This window comes from Salarias fasciatus, chromosome 12 (genome assembly GCF_902148845.1).
Source record: "Salarias fasciatus chromosome 12, fSalaFa1.1, whole genome shotgun sequence".
Taxonomy (NCBI): Eukaryota; Metazoa; Chordata; class Actinopteri; order Blenniiformes; family Blenniidae; genus Salarias; species Salarias fasciatus.
The window spans coordinates 17,395,378-17,420,213 of NC_043756.1; the positions used below are offsets into that span (position 1 = coordinate 17,395,378).

Sequence of the window (24,836 nt, forward strand, 5' to 3'; positions counted from 1 at the left end):
ACTGTCCATGAATGCATCAGAGCTGCAAACCAGCGCTGATTGGCTGTGTGGCATGAGCGAGTTTTTTTTGCACTTGATCTGAACTCTTTCGAGGAAAGTTAAACAGTATGCTAAACACTATGCTAGCCGCTAGCGGTACTACCCAAAACCTAACATCGGAGCCATTGGTGAGTCAGTGAAACCTTCCAAAATATTATCTTTATCAGAATGCTGTGGTCTTAAACACCTGCCTATTTGAATGTGCCTTGTGTTGCTCTCAACTATAAGAGACCGCCTAGTCTTTTTTTCTAACATACAGTACGTGAATTCCAAAAGACATAGATAGCTGTGTCTATATCTATCTGAATAGATTGTGTAATTTTAGACCAGTTGTGTTCATTTTATATTTAAGCTGTATCAAAGATGGTACAGATTTAGCCCGTAAGTTTCTATTTGAGTTTTCAGCACCATGGACAGCGGACGCTCTGAGATTGACAGCTGTCACTCAGGCTGCATTTGTATGTGTGCGTGCGTATGTGTATTTGTTCTTCAGAACTGGTTTGTGACTTTATTCTGCTTTCTGAGGCATATAGGTTTGCTTGGCTCAATAAAAGTGAGCATTAGTGTGTTGTTTGATGGTAGCATGAGGTATTGTTTCAATGGTAAAATTACTATCGTAAGGGCCCGTCGAGAATGCTCCGCCCCCTCTGTACTGAGACCCAAGCTCCGCCTCTGATCATCCCATAACCCCATCCAGAACAGTGGAAAGCAGCCACCTCTGAGTCTGGTTCTGCAAATTATTCTTCTTATTTACTGTCAGACATTGTGAAACTATCAAACATTGCACAACTGTCACACTTTCGATAACACATTCTATACCTGTCCCACTTTGTATAGCTGTCACATTGTGTAACTGTCAGTCACGCATTTTATAACTGTCACACATATATTTCATTCCCAAAGCCATATGTAGAGTCAACGAGGACAACAACTTAAATGATTTGTCCATTTGTTCCACAGTAATGTGATGAAAAGTCCATGGTTTAATATACGACCAACTGGTAAAAGAAAGTGTTTTGGGCTCTTCATTGGGTAGCATCGAATGTCTGATGAGAAGATGAGAAAGTTGTGAAATGTGTCTGGAAGGTGTTATTAATTACTAATGAACTGATCCATAAATATGCATGTCTGTAAAGTGCTGTAGTAGATGAAATACACAGTTTTAATCTTTTTCAACAGAGGTACAGTTGGAATATAAGATCATTCCTAAAAAAAATTTGTATGAGGAGTATGTCATTAACTCAAGAAGGGTGTGAGAAAGATCAAACACTATTACAATATTTGCTTGTTTTCAGTCACAGATGCGCCTCTGTTCCGTTTTGCGAATCGCCCTCACCGGCTTCCGTCGCTGTGCCCTCTTGATGCGGAAGTGCTGCAGCAGTGGAGGCAGACCCAGAGCTGCTCCTGTTAGGATAAACACCACGGTGGTTCAGCAGCAGCTTCTCTCTCCTCCTCGTCTCCTGCCGGGACCTGTCAGCGCTCACCTCGGCTGTGTGGAACAACATTATTATGCTCGGACCGTCCGGAGTGTGGGAGCACCGTGTCAAGTGGTGAGAAATATTTCATGTTGCTGCTACAGCTAACTTAGCATCTTGCTGATGGAGAAAGCTAGCCAGAGAGAAAGCTCGGCTTGGGTTCGTGGCAGGTCACTGTCTGTTTCCACAAATGAATGCATCGTCTCGTTGTGTGTTGCATGGGATTTTAGATGCAAACCTGTCATAATTTCAGGTCAGATCCAACCCTTAAACCAGAGTGGTTAGTGTGTGTGTGTATGCTAAACAAATGACCACCTGTTCACTGTTTACATCGTTGTGTTGTCCCTCGGCAGCCACCAAATGATGCATCGCTTCTGTTTCTTAAACACACATTTGTCTGACATCAGGAAAAGTTTAATTTAGAAATAGGGATATGCCTAAATAGTTAATGGTTTTAAAATTTGATAATTTTATTTCAGATTTGCATATGGATGCATTGAAAGACATTCTTCACGCTTGAGTTTTGTACTGAAATTATTGAATTGAATCCTGATTTATTGCATTGATCTCAACAAAACAGTCAAATTATTATTTTTTCTATTGTATGCTTTCTTGGCTTAATTATGTTTTGATGGCATGTGTGATTAACAACTAAGGATGAGAAGCATCAGTGCTAAAATTCTTATATTCTCTTGGCATATGTAAACATGGACAGCAATTCTGCATGCATCGGATCTTCATTGTCCTGATCGATAGACTTACCTGTGGTTGTATTCATTTCTTTCAAGAGTTTCTTTGAATCATCTATATGGGCCATCTTCTCTCGAAAAATGGTTACCGTCTGAAGAAGAGGACTCGCAAGCTGCATCCCAGGAAGAAGAAGAAGAGGAACTGTTTCCTGCAGGGGCCTTGCATGCTCTGCTTCATTGTCCACAGCAACAGCAGTGGTCTTGAAGAGGACAGTGACCATTTGGAGGCCGCCGTCAACGGGTGCCGCCACAACAGCATCACTGGAATCAGCGTCCCTGGTGTTGGCGGAGTCAGCATCGGAGCAGCAGCTGCTTCGAAGCTCGCCGAGCGATACGCAACACTCTCGTCCCCAGAAGACTGCTCCAAGTTCCTGCTGTCACCGAGGGAGCTGGCTATCTGGGAGGGCCAGGGGAAGAATCTTTTATCAGCCGTCCCTGCCAAGCTGATTCCACCACCAGCGCTTTTCCGAACTGCTGGTGTGTCTGTGACAGTGCCAATACCTGTGCCTGTGCCTGGCTGCACCAGCGACTACACCGAGATGGTAGGCGTGTGTAGAAGTATTGCACCAATGTTTACATCCTCTGTTTGGATATAAGTATAGATGATTTCCTGGAGTATGCATCTATATGTGTGCACTTGGGGAGCAATGTGTTGCATTTTTTCAAGATGTTTTCAAATAGCTTCATTCTCAATCTGATCGGGTTAATTTTCTTTCTTATAGTTCTTCATGCTGCATAGCATACATCACTTTTGTCAGATTCATTGTGATGTGACAAAATGATATTTAAACTAACCCAAAACTACTTTAAATAAATATTTGTGTGGGATATGTACTTTTTTAGGTCCCACTCTGTTTGTAGAGCTTTCCATACTTGGGTCAATTTCACTTCATTAGTAAATAGATATATCATTCAGATCGGGTTGTTATTTTTCCCAGAAATATTCTCCTCTCCAGTGACATGCAGTCTTGTGGCAGATGTTTCTCATCTCTTCTGATGTTTGGAACCAGTGAGAGACATTTTCATGAATGAGTAAAGGGTCTTGACAAATGACATTATATAATACATCCGGAGTCTTTCCAAAAGAATTAGAATATCATAGAAAAGTTTATTTATTTCCATAATTCCATTCCAAAAGTTAAACTTTCATAGATTAAAGATTCAGGGCCCACAATTTAAACCATTTCAAGTAGTGTGAAATATCCACAATCAGTCATCATTTGGGGTGAAATGTGAAGTGCAGGTGTTGGTAAACTCTGCTTTCTCAAGTCTTACATCACTGCAACAATTTGTCAGAATGTTTTAGAGGACTTCATGATTCCTTCTGCTGAGGATCTGTATGGAGATGCAGGACCTGGCTCCTGCCCATACTGCCAGAAGCACCATGCCATCGCAGTGCTTTACTGGCCAGCCAGCTTGCCTGACCTAAACCCCATTGGAAATCTGTGGGGTACTATCAAGAGGAAAACGAGGGCTATAAGTGCCAAAAACAAAGAAGAGCTGACAGCAGGCAGTGATTAAGGCAAAGGGATTCCCAAACAAATATTGAAGATTCACATCTTAATAGATGTGAATATGTGCTGCTACGTCTCTCATGAAAATGAGTCCAACTTGGCTGATCTGTCTGTGTCTGTTTGTGCAGGTTTGCAAGAGGAAGTGCTCAGAGGTGCAGAGGTGCACCCCTTGCAAGCAGCCGCGCTGTGCCTTTGCTGCTCCTGACGGAGGACTGGAGAATGGAGGGGTGGGAGGAGGTGGGGGGGAGGCTGCCCCGAACTCTGAAACTGGCCACTGCCACGTTCCCCTCTGTCCGCTTCCATCTTCCTCCTCTGCATCCTCATCTGCCTCCTCTTCCTCCTCCTCACCCGCTGACGGCTGCTGTAGCTTGAGCCTTCAAGCAGACCTACTCCACAGTTCAGACTCCTCCCCCTGCTGCCTGCAGCATTACGATGACTGCCAGGGGAGAAGTTCAGATGCTGCTGATCACTTAAGTATCAACCACCTGCCTTCCTCCATCCTTCTAAAGGTCAGCGCTCATCCATCTGTTATTTTATATTCAATGTTCCAGTGGTCTGATGCGCGTTTTCTTGTCCAGGTGCTGTCCCACCTGACAGTGAAGGAGCGCTGTCTTTGTGCCTCTCTGGTTTGTAAGTACTGGAGGGACCTCTGTTTGGACTTTCAGTTCTGGAAGCAAATTGACCTCAGTGGCCTACAACAAGTAAGAGACAGTTTGTTTCATTTTACATTTAAGAACTATTGCTGGCAAAGCATACACTTTGATAATTCGGAAAGTGCTTGGCTTTGAGTCTTTTCTGTTCTGACTTCCATTTTCGACCCGCAGGTGAACGACGATCTCCTGGTGAAAATAGCTTCTCGCAGGCAGAATGTGACAGAGATTAACATCTCGGATTGCAGGGGCGTACACGACCACGGCGTGTCCTCCCTGGCCTCACACTGTCCAGGCCTGCAAAAGTATACAGCTTACAGATGCAAGCAGCTGGGCGATGTCTCCCTGTCTGCTCTGGCAACACACTGCCCTCTCTTGGTCAAGGTGCATGTGGGCAACCAGGACAAACTGACAGATGCAGCACTGAAAAAGGTGTGTATCCAGACAAACAACCAATCCAGAAGTTCATCATGAAGTCTTTTGGTGTTATCTTATGAACTCTGTTTAATATTTTCTTTCAAAGATTTAATTTAATCAGGATGTGATGATAAATATGCATAATATTTGTATCTTATTTTCCTCAGCTGGGAGAACACTGCAGTGAGCTGAAGGACATCCACTTGGGTCAGTGCTACGGTGTCTCAGATGAGGGCATGATGGCCTTGGCGAGAGGATGTCCCAAACTACAGAGACTTTACTTGCAAGAGAACAAAATGGTCAGTTTCATGCTTCTGCTTTCAAACTCACTTTTGGCCATTTTCTTTTGTGTTGCTTTGGGATTCATACTCTGTTGGTTGGGTTTGCACTTGGTTTTATCCGTGCATTCTATGTTGCTCATCGCTGTTACTGTGTTGGCGGGGGATAAAAGATCATGTGGCTCTTATTGCTCAGACTTCTCCTGGATGTGCTTTCGCTCAGTAAGTGCAACATCTACTTGAATATTTGCCAGACAGCTTCTACATTACACCACAGATTTATTTGTTGCTCTGTTAGCTGTCTCACACCATTAGCCACTTCGATGGACTCTGTTCTTCCCCTTGGACTTGCATGAGCAGAGAATTGCTTGCATTTTTCAACAGATGCTCCTTTGATACAGTTTCATTTTCATATGATACAATTCCTGGGAACACAAGTTTATGGTTGTGTTCATCGAAGGAAATTAATTTGGATCAACTGCTGCACTTAATGCTTGGAGGTTTGGCTCATGCTATTATGGATATTAAATTCAGAAAGGCCATATTATTACTTTACTAGCACTTAGCACTATTGATGGTTACAAGGACTTAGAAATAATAATAATACTGAAAGTGAGGAGGACAATGAAATGTTCAAACTACATCAATCTACCACCAGATGTCACTGTTTTCCAATTTTAGAATAGAAACGTACTGCGCCTGGACCATAATATAAACAAATCTATTTTGATTATTGTGATTAGTAATAGATGATCCACTCCATCAAACCTGTTGTTTTTGATGTGCCTTCCCATGTTCAAGGCCATCCAGGATTTACGGTCATCTACACACACAGTATGTAAAGTCCTGTAGTTTAGTGACAAGCTTCGTCCTTTTTTCTGCTAACATTTCCATGTAGCCCAAAAATAATCATGACCTTGATGTATTAGTCCACTTTAAGTTGTACCAATTGCCTAGTTTGTTAAAAGTTCATTCATCAAACTAATAGTACATAAAATTAGCAATTACCACGAGGTAAGAGATTGATATTGCCGCTGATAACGTTTCAGCAGAGCAGGATCAATTTCAGACCGTCATTTTTCAGACGTGGGAGCGTTGCAGTTATTTTAGCTTCCTGTCATCAGGGCAGAGAGAAATGGGCTGAGCTTATAAGGGAATTGTTATGTCGAGGCGCTCTGGTTGCGTGGCCTAAAATTGTCATTAACTTTGCCAGAAGTTGGGACGACCCAGAAAGAGCTCGCTCTCTCTGACAGCTTGAAGCACTACCTCAGGGTTACGACTTCAACCTCTGGGATAAAAACAGAACAGAAAACAATTCAGATGCTTTGTGTCAAAATGTCCATAATAATTGTCAGAAATACGCCTGGAGCTGCACGCTCACTAACGATGCACGAACACACACTAATAGCGGCTTTTTGTGTTTTGCCTTGTTCCCAGTCTTTGTCATCTAATGATACAGACGATTGGCTTTAATTGGCTGTAAATTATTATAGGAATATTGTATCACGTATGAAGAATTTACAAGGTGACTCACCCTCTCGTACTTGAAGGATCTTATTTCACACTAAATCGACTGTTCATAGATGAACTAATAGGTTTTGAAGTCACATGGAAAATTCTTTTCTTGGAAGTTTTGTATGAAAAGTAAATGGCTGATCACTTGTGGGATATTGTGTGGGCTCAGCTCGAAGACTCGCTCCACGATTTGATCCAGGAAATGGTGTCGAGATGGGCTTTTTAATTTTTAGTGGGCAATAAATTACAAAGTCATGGTGCTGTGGAGAAAGCCTCTTAAGACTACTTTGTAAAGCCTCTCCTCTCCTCTTCGTGGTGTGTTCCTGTGTCTGTCCTAATCAATCACAGATGAAGATGATCCTTTGGCTTGCTGTGATCTGCCCTCGTTCTCCTCCTCCTCTCAAATTGAATAATTGAATTGCTGCAGGATGTTTCTGTGTGGTCTCTCGCTCGCCCCATTCCTTTTTCTTTGTCAAGTGCACACCCACTTCATTTTTTTTTTCCTTTTATTCCCTCTTTCTGGCCACAGTTGTGGTTACAGTTCCACGCTGGAGGGTTTGTTTTCTCTCTTTTAAGACCGTATTAAGCTCTGCGGATGGTAAAATAGCGTTTTTTAAGAGCTGGGATTGGAGCTCGGCCTCTCTGAATGCCCTTTTGCAACACAAAGGAAATATGTTCACACTACTGTCACAGAAACATTTGTGGAAACTTGAACCACAAATTGATGAATGTTGGTCGTGAGGCAACTTTTCAGATATTTGAATGTGCATATTCTTGTGCATTTTTTTTTGTGTGTGTGCATAGAATCTTCACCTGATTGTCATACTTGAGGACACATCAGTTATTATTTTTAAACAAAAGGCTAAAGTTTCTCAACTACACTAAATACTGCCAACAAAATTTGTTTACAAATTTACGCTAGCTCTTCCGTTGCTCGCGCCTGAGGCCCGATCAGCCCAGGGCTACAGATAACCCTGGGCTAACAGCACTGACAGAAAGGCTGGTGACTCCGGTGCGTCTCTGCCGCTCGTCTTCTGACATCCACCCTGCATTCTTTATTGGCATTCATCCAGTATTTATGCCAGAGTTGGTTATATTGCACCAGTTGCCTTTCAAGGCTTGTTTTCATCTCTTGAAATGTTTTTTTTTTTTTTTCCCCCCCCCCCCTCCTCTGCCCATTCATATTCTGTTCTCTTCCACCACCTCGAAGGGCGAAGGCTCTGAGAATAGCAAATTCCCCGTTTCCTCATCTCACTTCAATTTGCCGTAGGGGGATAGAGGCAGTGCTGAAAGTTTAAGTCTGAGTTCTGTCTGTTTCGTAGACCAGTCATGGGACAAAATGCGAGTTGCAAAATTAAAAAAAAAAAAAAAAAGAAGAAGAAAAAAAAACAGCTTTAATGTCACTCATCTTTCCATGTCAGTAACTTTGTTCCAGTGTTCCTTTCAATTGCAATCTGCAAATATTTTTGCTGTGGAAGCACTTTCCTACTCTCTTTTCCTGTCTTTTTTTTGCCCCCTCTCTTTGAAACGTTATCAGCTCTCTTGTCTTGTTAAAATCAAAGACTATGCACTTAATTTTCCCGCAGTTTGATGGGAACATTCGTCCACCGGCTCATCTCAAAGACGCCAAGTCTGCCTGCGCACGCGCTGCTTTCTCTCCCTCTCCCTCACACGCACGGGCTCTGATTATTTACAGTTTTAATTAGTCCGAAATGTGGAAATGTAAGTGGAATTAGAGATGACCTAACATAGATTACCATGTGCCCTCAATTTAGGTGTAATTACCACTCTGCGTGTACAATCAAGGCTTCTCTCTCCGACGGCTCTCGCCATGTTTTCTGGCGTTTTTCTAATACTACTGGATGGAAAGAAGGAGACATGTTTGTCCGTGGGACAATATGGAAGTCTGGAAAAGATGACAGGAAGCGTCGGGGCAATCGGTGTTTCTTGGCATTAGTTGATGGTAGGAGGCCTCGTCCCTTTGCTCCAGGCTGCCACTCACTGGGTTTTCTTTTGGCAGGGTGAACGGCGGAGGAATCAGCAGCATTTCAATTAAACATAATTGCAGATTAAATTGTATATTGGCATGAGCTGATTTAAAAAGCTGGACTGAGAGGGAAAGCAAAGACAAAGGAAGTGAGAATGATGGCTTTCGGTTGTTGTGCGATCGCGAGCGCGCGAACGTCCGCTGGAAGTGACACATGGATGGGAATGGGTGAATTGAAGAGCTGCCAGATTCACTGGAAACTTTGCCCACGTATTTGACTGTAATCAGAGATAAATAGAACCACTCTGACCAGCTACACACAAACACACACACACACACACACACACACACACTGCATTGTCCATTCCTCCAACCCCCTCAGGTCCTCGTGGAAAGACTTTTCAGGATGCTGAATGTCAGATGTTCTATGATGTATTTAGTCCATTATATTGCGAATGGCACGGGATTATGTCTGTCAGAGCGAAGAAAAGCCTTGCCCTCATCCAGGGCTTCAGTGCTTTCATGTCACTGAGAAGCTTCTTTATTTCTGTTCTTCTCTTTCGCTCTATGGCCGCTTCATGTGCCTGCGGACTTTAATCAAGCGATTCCTCAAGTGATAGGTTCTCATGGTCAAAAATCTAATTATTAGACAGAGTTTCTGTTCAAAATAATGCAACAGGAAACAAATTCAGTTGGCAGCTTTGTTATATTTTATGTTTTTTTTTGTTTAAATCTGATAAAAATGGTGTATTCTCATTAGTTCCATTGTTGGTAAGCTTGACTTCCTTTAGAAGGAAATGGCAGAGGGTAGCTTAAATTTTCTGAAACAAAAAGCCAGAAACCTGCTGGTTCCTGCTTTTCTCAGAGTCAGTGATTACTGTTTTTTTTTTTTAGCCCCCCGGCGGAATTTGAATCCTGCGGTGAAGTTTTTAGGTTAGACACTGGAATAAACTTTTATTTTTCCTGTGACTTTGCTTCCTGTCACTTGCTGAAGAAACCTCTGATTATCGAGAGAAGGGAATTTGTAGAGAAATAAATGACACAAAATAGGCGTATTTGATAATTCCCCTATAATGCATTTTTCCAAATGATTTATAGGACCGGGATGAGACAGATTTCTTCTGGTTCTCTGTAGGTATTCTCAGTCAACAGCACATTCCTCTCTGCAATATCCTCATCTACATTGCGCTTTAGATGTGGCTCCATATTGATCCACGTCCCCAAAAAGCTGCTCTCTCCTTTCCTGTACGTGGGCTCGGGTCCGTTGCTGTTCGGCACTCACCTTAACAGTAATCGGATGCTTTAATGAGCAGTGACTTTAACTTGGGCAGTCGGCTGTACTCAGACACAGTCCGCATCGATACGTTCCCTCGACTGTCTGCCCGACAACAAAACAAGTCTTATAGGAGAGAAAAAAGGAAAAGCATTTTTGGAAATGTTTGTGAAGTCTCTCTGCAAAGTGGTATGTTTTTTTTTTTCTTCTTCAATATTTGTTACCCTTGAAAAAAGCATCAACATTTCTTTCCCTCGGTCTATCAATAACACAGGTTAAATTACCTTTTGAGAAGAAGAGAAATGCCTCGGTGTGGCAGGACGCTCCGTCGCACTCCCCGAATGGCTCATCGCAGCGTTAAAAGTATTAACCTTGTGAGAAGAAAATAAAGTCAAGTGAATGACAGGCGTTACAACTGAGAAGTGAGGCGGCCCACGCTACTATCGCAGGCCAGTGACAAATGACAGGGCTCCTTTCAGGACTTCTATATCTCTGCTTGAAAGTGCAGAAGTGCAGTGCGTCTCGAAGTAATGAAGGAGACTTCAGCTGCTAATGCCTGCATCTGTTTGTTCTTTTGAAAGGAACAATAGCTGTTTTTAACCTGCAGAGGCCAGACTGAAAGCTTGACTGTCCCTCCCATAGAAAGCAGGATGAAGTGGCACAGCAGTAAAGTGGTTCGCGCTCTTGCATCACAGAGGATTTATTCCAGATTTGTGTCTGGTTGGGTTGGGTTGTTTCTGTGTGGATGTTGCGTGTTCGCTCTTCTGGTTATTCCTTTTTCTGTTCACAGTTTGAAAACGTGGGTGTAAAGTTGTGTGTCTCTTTTTGTGTTTCTCCTGTCCACCCACCCTGAAATGAATGAAACGGTACAGACGGTGGATAGATTGCATATTCCAGTCTGAATGGCTTTGGGGAGACTCCAGTGACTTGGACGACGTTGTTAAACTAAACAAACTACCATCAAAAAGGTACACTGACGACTATGCAGATCTTTTATGACGGGCTTCAGTTAACTTCCTCAGAAAGAGGTTTTAGTTTCTGTGTTAAACACAGGTCATTAAAAACACAATATTCTGTGTTTACTCAGATAAACACAATTAAGATTTAGGATTGTGCCGTTTTGGTGTGAAACTGGATTTTGTGGTTTTGGCTGCTGAAGATGTTTCTTAACCTTAAATCTTAAATCTCCCCCTCATGAAGCGAAAGTATGCATTATTTAACTATAAATCACGGCAAGTTACATTTCTATTTTGAGTTTCGTAGTTGGTGCTCATTTTTCTGAAGTTCTTTGTATATTAAATATACACACAACACATGTACAGGTCCAGTTGCAGATGAGCCCATTTGATGTGTTAATAGTTGATGTGCTTGTTTTTCACCTGCAGAGGGTGTAATAGGACTGGATAATGACATCAATATAAGAGCGGGCGAACAGAGAGGGACCTGGACATCAGACGCTCATCAATATTCCCTCTAATTCTCAAGCTGCACCTGAGATGAAACAGATTTTTCTGGAATTTAAATATTGGAATAAATTTGATCATTCATACTTATTGCAAAGGAATAGAATAGTTGATAGACTTTCTAACCTGTTGATACGGTTTCCTTTTTCCGTCACACACACGCATGCAGGTGCTGTTTGCACACTTAATTTTCTTTGACGGTGACATTATTTATGAACTCTGTTGAAGTGAAAGACTGCTCTTCTCACCTGTAGCCAGATCCTCTGAATGGCTTTTTGCGGCGGTAATACATAATCTCTTAGTACTGTAGATGTTGTAGCGGCACTCATCTCCATGACGTTATCAAGCATTCGCCTGCAGCTACCAGAGTACCGGGGAAAGGCGCTGGAGAATGTTAATGTGAATGTGACTTCCATTTTTATTCATTTTCTGTTCACTGCTTACTCTGGCAGAGAACACAAGTCCAGCCAGAGATGGGGGGTAAAGCTGAGATGAAACCCACATTTAATGTTTTTATAGCGGGTGGCGAGTGCACAGGCTGTGCAAAATTTGTTTTGCCTTCAGGCCGATAATTCATTTTTACAAGCCAAGACTTGGTTAGGAATCAGAAAAGTTGTGTTGTGGCAAGTTAGAGTTGAGGATACAAGATAACAGTAGAATGGGTGCAATTAGTGCATAATTCTACAACTTCAGCAGAAATACTAATAAAATCAACCAATTTTTTCTAAGTAAAAATGCTGTTTTGGATGTGGAGATTTCACATTTTCTCTATTCATCAGTGAACAATATTGTTTTTGTTGTTCTGACCTTAGAAAATCGAGTGAAAGGGGTTTGAATGTGATAAAGTTCTGTGCTGTCGTTGTGACAGGTGTTTGTTGTTGTCTTGTAACCTAATTAACTGGGGAAAATAATTATTAGTTGTTTCCTGAAATGAAAATATTCTGCAAATTTAGTCAAAATTAATGCTTTTTTTTCTGAGAAATAATGAACCGATAATAGAAATGATCATTTTTTTGGAGTAATTGTTTGGTTCTTTGTGGTAATTCATAAAACTTAATTTCAATTTCACAGTGCAGACCAGTACAGCTACTGTTACTTTGACGAGTGTCGCTCTAATAACCCTACAGTATCTTAGATATGTTTAAGGCAAAGCGGGCCCCGGTAGCTTTGTGACCATCGATTTTGGGTGCAGCGCTTTGGCACCCATCTCGGTGCTTCCTGCGGGACGGCGCTGTGCTCTGACCTGGCCGGTGTTTAAAGAGCGTTGCATCAGAGGCCCTCTGTTTATCCAGCTCCAGACAGCAGCAGCTCCTGACACCCAGCCAGGGATGTCACTATGATTCATGGCCCTTTCTGACACCTCGCTCATGCCTTTACTCTTCTTAATCTTCTCGCGCTCGCGCTCCCTCTCTTCCCTCCTCCCTCTCTCCGATGATGAGTTTTCCTTTTGTTTGAGAAGGGCAGAGATGATGTCATCATTCAGAGACGGAGCCCAGAGTCAGAATGCATTCCTCGCCTTTAGCCCAGCGGACCAGTTTGTACGGATCAAGATGAATTGCCCTCCTCGAGATTCACTTCTGTCCTATTTTATGGAGAAAAGGCAGATGTGTGGTAGCAGGAACTGCCGTGGGAGAGGTTACCTGGCTCCGTCAGCTTTTTTGGAACTTTTTTAAAGTCTCTGTCACAGTCGTGGTCGTGTTTCTCATCCCATCTTTGTCTGCATCTCTCTCTCTCTAACAGCCCGTATCCTCCCTTTCCAGCCCCTCACCCCCCTTCTGTTGCTCTGTCTCTCGGTGATTGAGAGACCGAAGCTGCTCTAAATACCGGCTTCATTAGTGATGATTGATAAGACGCAGAAATGGGTGTGCCTGCACGATTGTCTATACGTGTTGAGGGGGGTTGTGCATACAGTTGTGTACATGATCTGTCTACAAGCCGCCGCCGCCCCTCCGAAACTGTCTCGCTCCGCCAACAGACGTCACCCCTTCCCTCTCGCCACTGTGATGCATTTTGGGCCGCTGATAGCAGCAGCAGTTCAATAGTTGGGGTAATGAATGTGTTTAATAAGCACAGTGGGTCGATGGACTTAATGAAGGCGTGACAGAGGATGGGCCTGGGGAAAGCTGCTCTAACAAGAGCGTAACGAGCCTCTGGGTTTAACGAGGTCAAGCCACAATCGGGATTCCCTCACCTGTACAGTACCTGTCTGCGTTGTGGTCCGGTGGTCTCAGCCTCTGGCTCCTGTCCGCCACCATTCAATGCAGGGTGCTTATTCGTCCGTCTATTGGTTTGTCACTCCCGAGATGTTTTTTTTTGTAAATTTTTTTTTTCCTCCTGCCTCTCCATCTCCTGTTCCATATCTGTTTGCTCATGCTGCAGTGCTTCACCTCTGCCTTCTCACATTTTCCTCTTTCTGTCTCGCACATACAGCTTCCTTTTTGGCCTCAGTTTTATAGCAGCCTGTCCATCTTTTCTAGGACAGCCTAGCTTAGAAATTCTCAGAGAAATTCTCCAGAATAGTGCTAACCAGCCAGCCCACCCCTCAATCTGAGGAGGAGAAAGGACCGAAAGAGGCCACAGTTCACTCTGCTCCCCTTTGTTTCAGACACATTTAGATTTTTCACAAATGCATTTGTTGTTGATAAAATGCTTGTTGTTGTTGGTGATTGGCTTGCGCCACTGCTTTAAACAGAAATACCTCGACTGGCTTCCTTTGAGAACTCATGAGAGCGATGTTTGTATTTTCCACAGCCCCTGCCTGCAGTGCAGAGAAAAAGAGAACAACAGATACATGTTGGTATCCTTTGGGTCTCCTGTAAGGAAAGGTTTATTTTTAATTACTATTTCAGCATTGTTGTGACAAGTTTACTCCCTTCTAAATCTCCCCAATGGACATTCATAAAAAGAGGATAAAATATCCCTGTTCTCTTGAAGTGAGACAGAACAGTGTTGTTTTTTTCCCCCCAGTCCACACGAGAATATCAAGAGAGACTTTTCTGCTTAAGTGAAGAGGAAAGACACAAAACCTACATTAGGGGAAGAAAAAAGCAGGTGCAGCTCCAAAAAGTTAAATTTGCAAAGATTTTAGATTTCTTACACAAAATCACGAATCTGAAGCGATTTTATTTTCGAAATTTTAGTCCAAATTGAAATATGATCAGAAGTTTATTCATCCCATTTTTTTTTTAAAGAGAATCTACTGAAGACACACAAATAGAAACATTTGAGATGCCCTTTGTTTTAATATTATGTATCTTAAGAATCATGAAAACCCAAGTTTCTCAAAATACATCAGTATGTGGCGTAACCAGTTAATGTTTGGGCTCTTCTGAAATGTCATCACATTTTTATAACTCGGAGGACAGCTACAAAGCCATGATGATTGAAGCGTATAACACAAACAGTCGCAAAAGCACAACAACGCTTTAAAAAGAAAAGATGGCGTCTTGTCATTTTTGAGACGCGTCCTTGTTGCACTTCATTGTTGGAGCCCTCGTCTTTCCAAAATGTTTTCTGATGTAAAAACAGGACCTCACTTGTTAAAGAAATAAGAGTGTAATACACCAATGTTCATTGTTGGTTGCCATTATCAGTCCTTCGGCAGAAATCTGTTCTGCGTCCTTGAGCAGCTCGTTTACCAGTCAGTGAAGCACAACTTGGTCTGGTATCTGAAAGAAAGTCGCTTTGTTTCTGCTATCATGTGTCTGAACAACAAATAGCTGAGAGTGTTTTTTTTTTTAGTTATTTTTTGAAGCACTAGAGGGAATTTGTTTTTTAAATTAGTATGCACAGTCTTACATTTCTTCCTTCCTTTCACTTTAGCTAGTTAGATTTCATTTCTTCATAACAGACTGTGATGCAGGGTAGGTGGTAGCGCTTTAACTTCATGGTGAAACTTCTGACCACGTTCAGTTCATGTCTGTGATGAGTTTGCATTTTCTATGTATTTTGACTTCCGACATTCTCAATGTGTTTACAGTCGATGAGTAGTCTGAAATTGCCCACAGGAGTGAATGTGAGTGTGTGTCACTGTCTTGTCTCTCTGTTTGCCTTGTTGGGCAAAACCTTGCTTTGTCTGGACCTTCAGTATGAATACAGCCTGTGAAAACAGGTTTTCAGCAGGAGGTGTCAGAAAAGTTGTGGGACCCTGAACAGGAGAAAGCAATCTAAAAGATATAGAAGTCACAGCAGCTTATATTTTGTGTCATAGAACATTTCGTTACATTTTAAATATACAGTACAAAATTTCCTGTTTGCATAAGTTCTTTTAAAATGTGTCATTCTTCCCTGGCTTACACGAGAACATGAAAGGTTTGTTTTTTTTTTTTGTTGCCTGGCCAAATATTCTTCCACCAGTCCAGTGTTGGTGTTATCAGTTTTAATGATGTAGAGCTTGCATGTACTTTTCATCCTTTTAGTTCACCGTCGGTCCACCACCCACTCCTGTCTTTGTCAAGCCACCATTACTCTCTGCCCTCTTGTTCTCTAACACCAGTATTTCACCAGTGGGGAAAAAAAAAAAAAAAAAAAAAAAGTGTGACTTCCTGAACCTCACATTTCTCCGCCTGGCGTGGCCAGAGTGCAACGCCGTTATGAGATATAGCATAGAGACAAGCAATCGATTAATGGTGCACTTAGCTGGGCTAATTAACAGCTATGTAGAAGTGGAGAAAGCATCAGGCAGCATCAAGGAGGTTGCTTCCCCATGGCAGAGACCCCAGATAACCTTTGAAGCGTGGATCACTTTACAGCACGGTTCACATCACAGGTCACGGAAACTCGCCGCTCTGCAGGAACTCCGCATGTTGCTCCATGTCAGCGTTGTCACAGGGAGCGTTCGCACAAGTCACTGAGGTAAACACACGTCGAGCGTCTCGGTTCACATCAACAGCTTCCAGAAGCTATCTCTGGACCGCCTAATGAAAAGTTTGCGGTCAAAACATCAACTGACCTTAGTCTAGTATTCCAAAGTTTTGTCTTTTTCAACTCGGTAACAAATTTAATTCTTTTTTTTCCCCCTATATTCCCCCATTCCCCATCACAACTTGTCATTCAGACTGCTTCTCTCCTTTGAGGGTCACGAATGACAAAACAGCAGATTTCATTGTCACCTGCCACACCAAATCACTTTCTCCCTCTTTTTCTTTTTTTCCCCCCCTTGAATCTTTCTCTATTCCTCTCCTTTTTGAATTTGGCTTAGTTAAATTAGCTCTCAATTAAAAGCGAATTTGGTGAAAATGAGTGCGCCGAGGGCACCGATGAAAGGGGAGACGAGGCTGATGGGCCGAGAGACTGGCCGTCTGGCTGGCTGTACACGGCTGCCTTGTGTATTTTGGGGCATGCAAAGTAAATGATGTGCGTATTGTTGAGTGAAGGCAGCTGATTTGCATTTAGATAAATCCCTGTGGATGTGTGGTTGTCATTTAGATGCAGGGGGCTGAATCCAGTGCCCCCCTACCCAAGCATTACTACTTTATGTGTGTGTGTGTGTGTGTGTGTGTGTGTGTGAGAGCTCTTAGCATGCAGCACTACCTGGAGGATTTGCCCCACTTTCTTGGACAGCGCCGACGGGATGGAAATTTTATCCATTACTGGGAATATAGGTGTGTCCGTATACGTGCGCCTGCAAGAAATAAATTTGGACCTGACCTTTTTATATCTGGGCAGGACTAACATAATGACTAATAAGAACTGACTGCTCACAGTTGGCAGCCACTGCATCCCATTACAAAAACTGTTGGAAAGCAAAGAACTGCAGAAGGTGCGGCTGGCTGTTCACTGTTCACATCTGCCCTTCACTGCTCACAATTCAAAAGGAAACACCCAATAGCTTTCTAATAAAACAGGGTGAAATTGTGGTAGACAAAAAAAACAAAAACAAGAATTGGTCTGTTTTTGTCAGTAAATATAGAAAATGATCCTTTGTTAACAGCACAAAATTAATCGGTCTGAAAATTAATACCCAAGTACCACCATAACCACTGAATATTCAGATATTTTTTAGTTTTTTTAGTTTGATATTCTTGAGTGTTTAAGTGATTTTTCATGATCACATGAATCTTCTTGCCTTGCACTGTGCTTGATCTCCAGTCATTGTCCAATAATTGTCTTTTTAATGTGGATGTAAACGGCCTCAGTGCGGAGGATAGACTTTGTGCGTTGCGCTGATTAATTGTAAAAGTCGATCATCTCCAGGACCAGTTAATGCTTCCAGGCGGATGTGGCGGTCTGCTGCTCTCGGCCCCTCTGATGGATTGACAGAGGGGGAGGTGGCTTGCTGCTGATTGACAGTCAAGGCTGAGTATGGGCAGATGGGCCTAAGTGGCTGTAAATACGAAGCCTGTGTGACAGGTGAAGGTCACTGTAGTGGGAGGCAGGAGGAGCCCAGTCTGGTGGGAGGTAGATGTGTGCTTGTTTGCGAATGTGTGAGCGAGAGCATGGTAACTGATACATGACTGAGCCTTGGATTTGGTTTGCATGCGCGTACTTGTACGTGAGGAGAATTTAGCAGCAGTACACTTGTTATACAAACCCGACATATCAAGTTCTTCACAGCAGTTAACTGACTGGTTCCGTCTTATCTGCCTGTTTGTCTTCAATAAACTAATAATGTCTTTATATGTGCTTTTTTTCTTTCAATGACTAATTGACATTTCTGTAGTTGGAACTTAGCACTTCCACTAAGTTTGTTCCAACGTTTTCTGGTTACACTTGATCCCAATGTAGTACAACTCCTGCAGATATTTCTAACAAATGAACTCATGGTTTAGTTATTGTGTTGTGAAGAACACTTTACTTTTTTATCTTTTAAAGATTTTCGATGCCATAGTAAATGGCTATTGTTTTTTTGAAAACCGCATATTTCTTTCACTTGTATTTCTTTTTAATTCATGGGTGGCAAAAAGTGCTTTGTAGTCAATATAGCTTTGTATTCCAATTAGAAACTTTGTTAGGAGCTACACTGTTGTAGAAATCAGTTTCTCTTGTTGTTTTTGATACTCTAGCCTTAAATTACCTGTATTGATAAGAATGGCAATCTGAAAGTGATCACCACTCTTTGTGTGCGCCTGTGGAGATACGAGCTAATTGTATTCAGGAAGCTCTCCGCTCTCCCTCCTTTTGTCCTGTTCCTACCTCCATTGATCTTTCTTCTGTAAATCCCCCCTCTTCCTTGAGTAATCCATTGCGCCGTTCCCGTGTCTGCTGGAGCCGTGCCAGAGAAGCGTGGGATTACTCCGACTGGAGACGCCACACGCGTAGCAGCAGACAGCCTATATATATATACACACACACACACACACACACACACACACACACACACACACACACACACACCTTCAAATTTCTCCCTTACAGTGTGGGGCAATACAAGAATGAGCCCGAGGACTTAAATGTTGGCGGTAGAGGGCCTTCCTGGACTCCAGGGAGTTTTCTGTATGGCACTACTTCAGGGAAACCTTCCTTTCTCCTCCTACACAGTGGTAGATGCTTTAGTGCAAATCCAGGCTTTTTTTTTGTGTCCCTTCTACACACTCCTGTACGAGTCTGGCAGCCTGTGTGAATGAAATGAAAGGATTGCTAAGTGAGGTGAATCACGGCGAGAGATGGGAGAACAGAACACAGCAGAAGGAAGAGGGTTGGGAATAGGTCTTGTAAATGGTGGTGCTGATATTTCAGTGATATTTCTGTTTAGAAAGTTGACATTTTGATGCCGTGTGAGCCTTTTATCAAGTGGGACTTGCAAGATTATAATGCATTTAGTGGAATTTACCGTTATTCATTGAAAATGAATTTTGTTTTAAAATCATGTTGGACATGTAAGCCAGATTTTCCAATGATTAAACTTTCAATCTCTCATAACTACGTTTCCTAAAATGTGTGAAGTTGTCCTGGAGTTTTCGACTGGCAGCTCTTTTTGTTATGTTGCTCTGTTCTGGCAGAATATCTCCATTTCTTTTTTGATGTGCATTCTGTTGTCATTTGCAAGATATTTCCTCTGTATGTTCTCACATAAAGAGAGTCATGCTGTTCTCTCTTTTCTGCAAAGTCTTTAAAGGGCTTTTCCTTGGCTGAAGACTCTTTGATGCTGCGCACGTGTGACATATGTGTGCCTGCAAACATCGGAGGGACTTTTTTTAAAGGCTGAATCAACACACGTGTCAAGATATCACATGTCACAATCAAATGTAAAAGTTCATTCTCCGTCTCAGATTTAACACACTTGCAGAGTGACTCCACATGGGGGACAGGCCCACTTAGGACTGATGGATTACGGCAGCGCACTGGGCTCCTCTAACAGGTGACTTTATTCACTTCTAAGAAAAGCCCCTGTTATTTGTCTGAGAGACAAATAAGAACGTATTTGCTTTCCAGGATCTTGAAGCCCCTTCGGTGTCACTGTGGCTCTGGTGTGACCTTTTTGCTTGATCTGCCCACCGTCTGGTTTTAGTTACACGTGTCCTTCTTCCAATTAGACTGATTGAACAGATTTAATCCAGGCCTTTGGCTGCCACAGACAGTAAGTTTTTTTTTTTTTTTTTTTTTTTTTGTCACTTGGCATCAACTACTTTTTTGATTGGGAAAACATGGCTTTATTGAATTTTTCTCTTTTCTTGAGAAGTAAATGAAAGCAAATCATGTTTTGTGTGTTATCACACTATAGTTTTATATAGCGAGTGGAGGCTCCCTTTCTACTTTGTCAGCTGACAGTATACGAGAGGACTGGGGTGAGGGAGCTCTGCTGACTTGGGGAAATAAAGAGTTCTTCGCTGCTATATGGGTTTCAGCAAGATCAGGTAGAGTCAGTCATGGCTGTGTGTGTGTGCATACAGTCTCTTCCTACCTCCGCCCCCCCCCCCCACCACCACACACACCCCTGTCTTTCTCCCAGTAATAAAGCAGAGTATTTATTTCCCCCTCTTCAGCTCTCAGGTCTCTTAAAGGGAGTTGGGGACCGGGCTGATATTAGACGGTATGTGTGTGTGTTTGTATGCGCGACACAGTCAGTGTGTGTGTACGTGTGGGCGCCGGCGTTTTCTCACTCTCACGCTGCACTGTCTGCTTGTCTCATCACCCATCCCAGACGTACAGTTGCGTCTTCTTGCGTGCTAACACACCGAGATTGAAAGTTGCTGATTCCGAGCCGCGGGGACTCATAGAGGAGAGGCCTCTGGCGGGGGCTGATTGAGCTGTGCTGAGCCGAGGTAGAAAAGTTACAGTAGCATGCTATTACCTGCCAAGGCTGATGGAGTTTATTAGCATTGCAGATACGTTCTGGCAGAACTCGGTGCAGCCGAGCAAATATTTTTTTTTTTTTTTTTTTTGGACTGTCGTCCGCAAAGGGAGTCAAAGGCTAAAAAGCTTTGTCTCATTCATATCAGCTGGCCTTCAGCTTGGGCTGTTTATCTGCCTCCAATGCCACGGAACAAAAACATGCATACTTTTTTGGGATGGTGTGTAAATATGTTTGACACAATCAATTAAAAATATTTGGGATCAGTCATTCAGACCTCAGATGACCACAGTTTTGTCCGAGACTCTGACAAACTGTCGAGTTTTATTTGACAGATACAAACATCTGTCAAACAAAGGCTTCATGTGTTTTGTTTTTTGTGTAAAGTAATTCAGAAGACAATACCTGTGATTATGTTAGATCATTTACAAACAAATTGCGGTTGAAACAATTTATATGTGTCCAGAAAAGAACAATGTTTTGTGGTTCTTCCCTCCGTGCTTCGGCAGCGGAGCAGAGCGTTGCGCGGGTGAATTAGCTCTTCACGGCTGTGGGACTGAGCCTGACAGTTGGCACAGTGAAGATGATTTATGACTGGCCAAGAGAGTCAGAGATGGATGAGGAGGAATAACTTTGATCAAAGTTTTCCTCTCACAGCAGAAGAAAGCTTCTTCTTAGTCCTTGTTGATTCGTGGCAGTGGTCTGACTTTTTTCTCCACGGGGAAACAGCCAGCCTGTTTTATAGTGATACAGCAGCACTTTACACAGACTGAAGATATTTTACATGCTGAGTGCGGGAGTATACAATATTATGTACCAGTGAAAAGCAGTATCAGGTTGCAGGTCTGTGGATTGGAGGGACTTTTGGATATATTGTTTTTATGCTGGCATTTACTGAGCTCACACACCAGATTAGAGAAAACTAATCAACAACAACCAAAACAATATAAAGCTGCGAGGATCACATGTGATCAGAGATGATATTGTTATAGCTGTGATGAATAAATTGATTTTTGATTTTCATGCTACGTATGAAAGTTTCTTTTGCAGGTTTGCAAGTATAGCTTGGCAGATGCTTGTATGTTCCATCACATGCAGTTTCACTTTACAGGTGGTTTAATTCAAAGCCTGGCAACTTGATATTCTGGGACCAAATAATCCACAACAGCTAATATTTCTCATTGCCAGTCCATCCCTTTTCAGTAGCTGGGTAATTTCTGAAAAACCTCAGGTTTGAGTTGACCAACCATGACCTGCAACACCCATGTTTGAGTCGTGTCCAGGGCTTGATGTTGCATGTTCCCCCAAAATCTCTAAATCCTCACATTTCCTGCCATTTCTCAGCTGTCAACTCTGTAATAAAGGCATAAAGAATCCCTCAAAACTGGAATAAAACAGGTGGCATATGAGACCACCTCTGTACAAACAGAAGAAGAAGAAGAAAAAAAAAACAGCTTAGTAATTGGACACATGCACAGACACACAGATATGTTGGCTTGTGCCGCCGCCTCTTGCAAGGCTTAGATGTTCTGTAGCCAAGACTCCTGTGGCTTTCCAGCTCAGTGTGTGTCCATCCCTGCTCATCTGCCGCCTTTCTACAGGTCATACCCTAATCCCGTGAAGGGGTTTGGGGCCAGTAGCCGTCAGGAAAGGGTTTACCGAGCTCGTCTCACAGGGACCAATCAAAACAAGGTTTCTGTCGAAGGGTCTGTGTTTTGTTTTTGTGAGTGTGAAGCTCAAGGAGTCATCTGCAGATGTTTTTTGATGTCTGTAGAACGGAGGATGAATATATGTTCAGACTGGATGAAAATAATACCTGCCAAATTACAAGACAGCACTTGTATGCAGAGCAGAATGTGGTTTAAATGTGTGTTTGTTTTCAAGCTGCTTTTTAACTAGTACTCTTTGATGTCTGGTATCAAAGACATGTTTGCTTGATTAACCGTTTGTCAGCTTGTCGGCTTTTATTTTTCACGTCTAGTGCTTTTCCTTTTCCAACAAGGTTTCGTTCAACCCTCTGTTCCATTTCCATACCAGCAGTACTGAGAAAGGTGTAGCTGTGAAGGAGTAATTTACACCCGAATGGATAGAAAACCTGCCTCTGTAAAAATGTAGATGTTTGATTTACATATTTTCATTTTCTCAAAATGAGACTTACAAGAGGATGAAGTTGAAGATGTAACTGCGATCACACCACGATGGTGAGATATAGTCTCTTTCCACACAAACGATGCAGGAAAAATCTTTTTGTTGTTGGGGAGACTCCCTCAATTACGTTTTAAAGTTTTTTACATGAGAATTTTTCTGGAAAAGAAAGCTCATAATATTGGTAGTGTATTTCTCTCCCTTTCTGGATCTTTTCCTTGCTCCTCTTGTCTTTGTCCCCTTTTCTCTTTCTCCAGCTCAGACACACTCATGGGCTTAGCCGAGTGTCTGAGCTCTGTGAGAGCCCATGTTTGATTCTCGTCTCCCTGTGTTCCCTGTGCAGCCAGCTTCCCCAAACCCCCAGCCTTTGCTGCTCCTCTCTCATCTCCCCGTCCTGCCTCTGCCATAAGACCCCGACTGACCTGGCACGTAGGCACACACTCACCCACGTCACCCCGCCCATCTCTCCCTAAATCCCTCCCGCTTCTCCCCACCCCTCCCGGCTTCGTCTCTCCGTGAGGACTCGAATTCACCGTCCAGCCACCTCTCTTGTCTGGACCCAAAGCACAAGCAGGTCCCTTTTGTTCTGACTGATAAAAGGAAGAAACCAGGGTGAGGGGAGGAGGATTAATTTAAGAGCAAGCCAGATGACACATCTGCTTGTTGTGTTCGTGTCTTTCCCTTCCCTCCCGTGGTTTCCCTCGCTTTCGTTCTATTATCTTTGGCGAGAGCAGAGGATATTGGGTCGAGATGCATGGTGAACTCTCAGGGCCACGACACTCCTCTAATCCGCTCTCTGTTCTGTCTTTTGGCCTTTTGGTCTTCCTGCTGTCTCCATCCAGCTTTACCTCCCTCCACCCTCTTTTCTGGCCTTGTCTTTGTCCTGTTACTTTCTTCTTTACTTTTAAAACAGTAATTACACATTGGTTTTTGTTCACATTCAGATGTATTTTCAGATTTTTTTTTTTCTATTTTTCATTAGCGGCTGCTAAATACTCCTCACTTACCTAACGGTGATCACAGCTGAAAAGACCCAGTATATCTTTGCCGCTGTGAGGTTTTCCAGTCAACTATTAATTTTGGTTCCTGTCTTTTGTCTCACCTCCTTCCATTTTTCTTCCTCTCCTGACTGCTGTTACAGTAAAACTGGGCCCCGTTTTGTGTGTCTCTTTGTAAGCGATTCACCTTGGCTTCCGTGGCATCTCTGTCTCCCTCTCAGACCGGCTCTTTGTCCCGAGGCTCGGGTCACAGTTACTGGTCCATGTCAGCTTTCTCAGTGGGCGTGTTTGATGGCCTTTCTCCTGTCTGGACAGCTCTCTGGGTCAGCAGAGATGAAGGAGAGGGATGGGAACGGATTAGTCTTTTATTTATAGTCTGGCTTGAACTTGGAATGCTCGTAGAAAAAAAAAAAAAAAATCTGCAAGCACATAATCATGTTTTCAGTGTATATTTCTTGTCATTATCTCACTACTTTAGTGTCGGAGCATAGGAGCATGCAGAGGGAATGGCCTTTAACCTTGACAGCGATCTTTGCCACGTCTGGCCGATGGTGGGCCGCAGGAACAGATCTAAAATGTCTGCGATCAGACAGGGCAGGAACTGAGGCCAGCGGGTGCGTCTCCCAGTTTCCTTGGCCTCCTGCTCGGCCCATTGTCCTCCCGCAGACCCCTGCTCCTCCTTTCATCCCGGTTCACACTCAGCATCCCACGCCCGCCGCACCAAGAGGGAATTACTGTAGGAACCAGAGTGTGAGCAAGTTGGAGGTGGCGGCTGTCTCGTCTGCTCTGTCACTTCATGCTGACACGGTGTAAGGTGGAGTGACACTGAGCTCAGCCATCGTGTCTGGGAGCGGTCTGGTTCAGAAAGCCTGACCTCCACGACCCCTCCCCAGACCAGTGGGATAGATGGGAGCTGTCTTTTGTTTGGGTTGTGTAAATGTCTGTGAGAGAAAGTGGGCAAGGAAGGAGGAAAAAAAAAAAAAAAAAAAAAAAAACTGGGGATGGGGTCTCTGAGGAGGGACTTCCATCTCCAAAAAGGTACAGATCAGCAAAGCCTTGCTGTTTATACTAAAAAAAAAAAATAGAAGTTTTTGATGAAAT

The 24,836-nt window shown here is 43.0% G+C and overlaps 1 protein-coding gene across 3 annotated transcripts in view; it reads left to right on the plus strand.

Annotated features, from left to right (window-relative positions):
- The first annotated feature begins 1,415 nt into the window (after positions 1-1,415).
- fbxl17 (F-box and leucine-rich repeat protein 17) overlaps positions 1,416-24,836 on the plus strand; it is a 207,891-nt gene continuing 184,470 nt past the window's right edge. For all 3 annotated transcript variants that reach the window (XM_030105542.1, XM_030105543.1, XM_030105544.1), the window contains exons 1-6: positions 1,416-1,589; positions 2,303-2,805; positions 3,906-4,286; positions 4,356-4,478; positions 4,602-4,859; positions 5,012-5,143. In XM_030105542.1, coding sequence (XP_029961402.1) covers positions 2,323-2,805; positions 3,906-4,286; positions 4,356-4,478; positions 4,602-4,859; positions 5,012-5,143 — 1,377 coding nt within the window. In that variant the 5' untranslated portion in view covers positions 1,416-1,589; positions 2,303-2,322. The remainder of the gene's footprint in view (positions 1,590-2,302; positions 2,806-3,905; positions 4,287-4,355; positions 4,479-4,601; positions 4,860-5,011; positions 5,144-24,836) is intronic.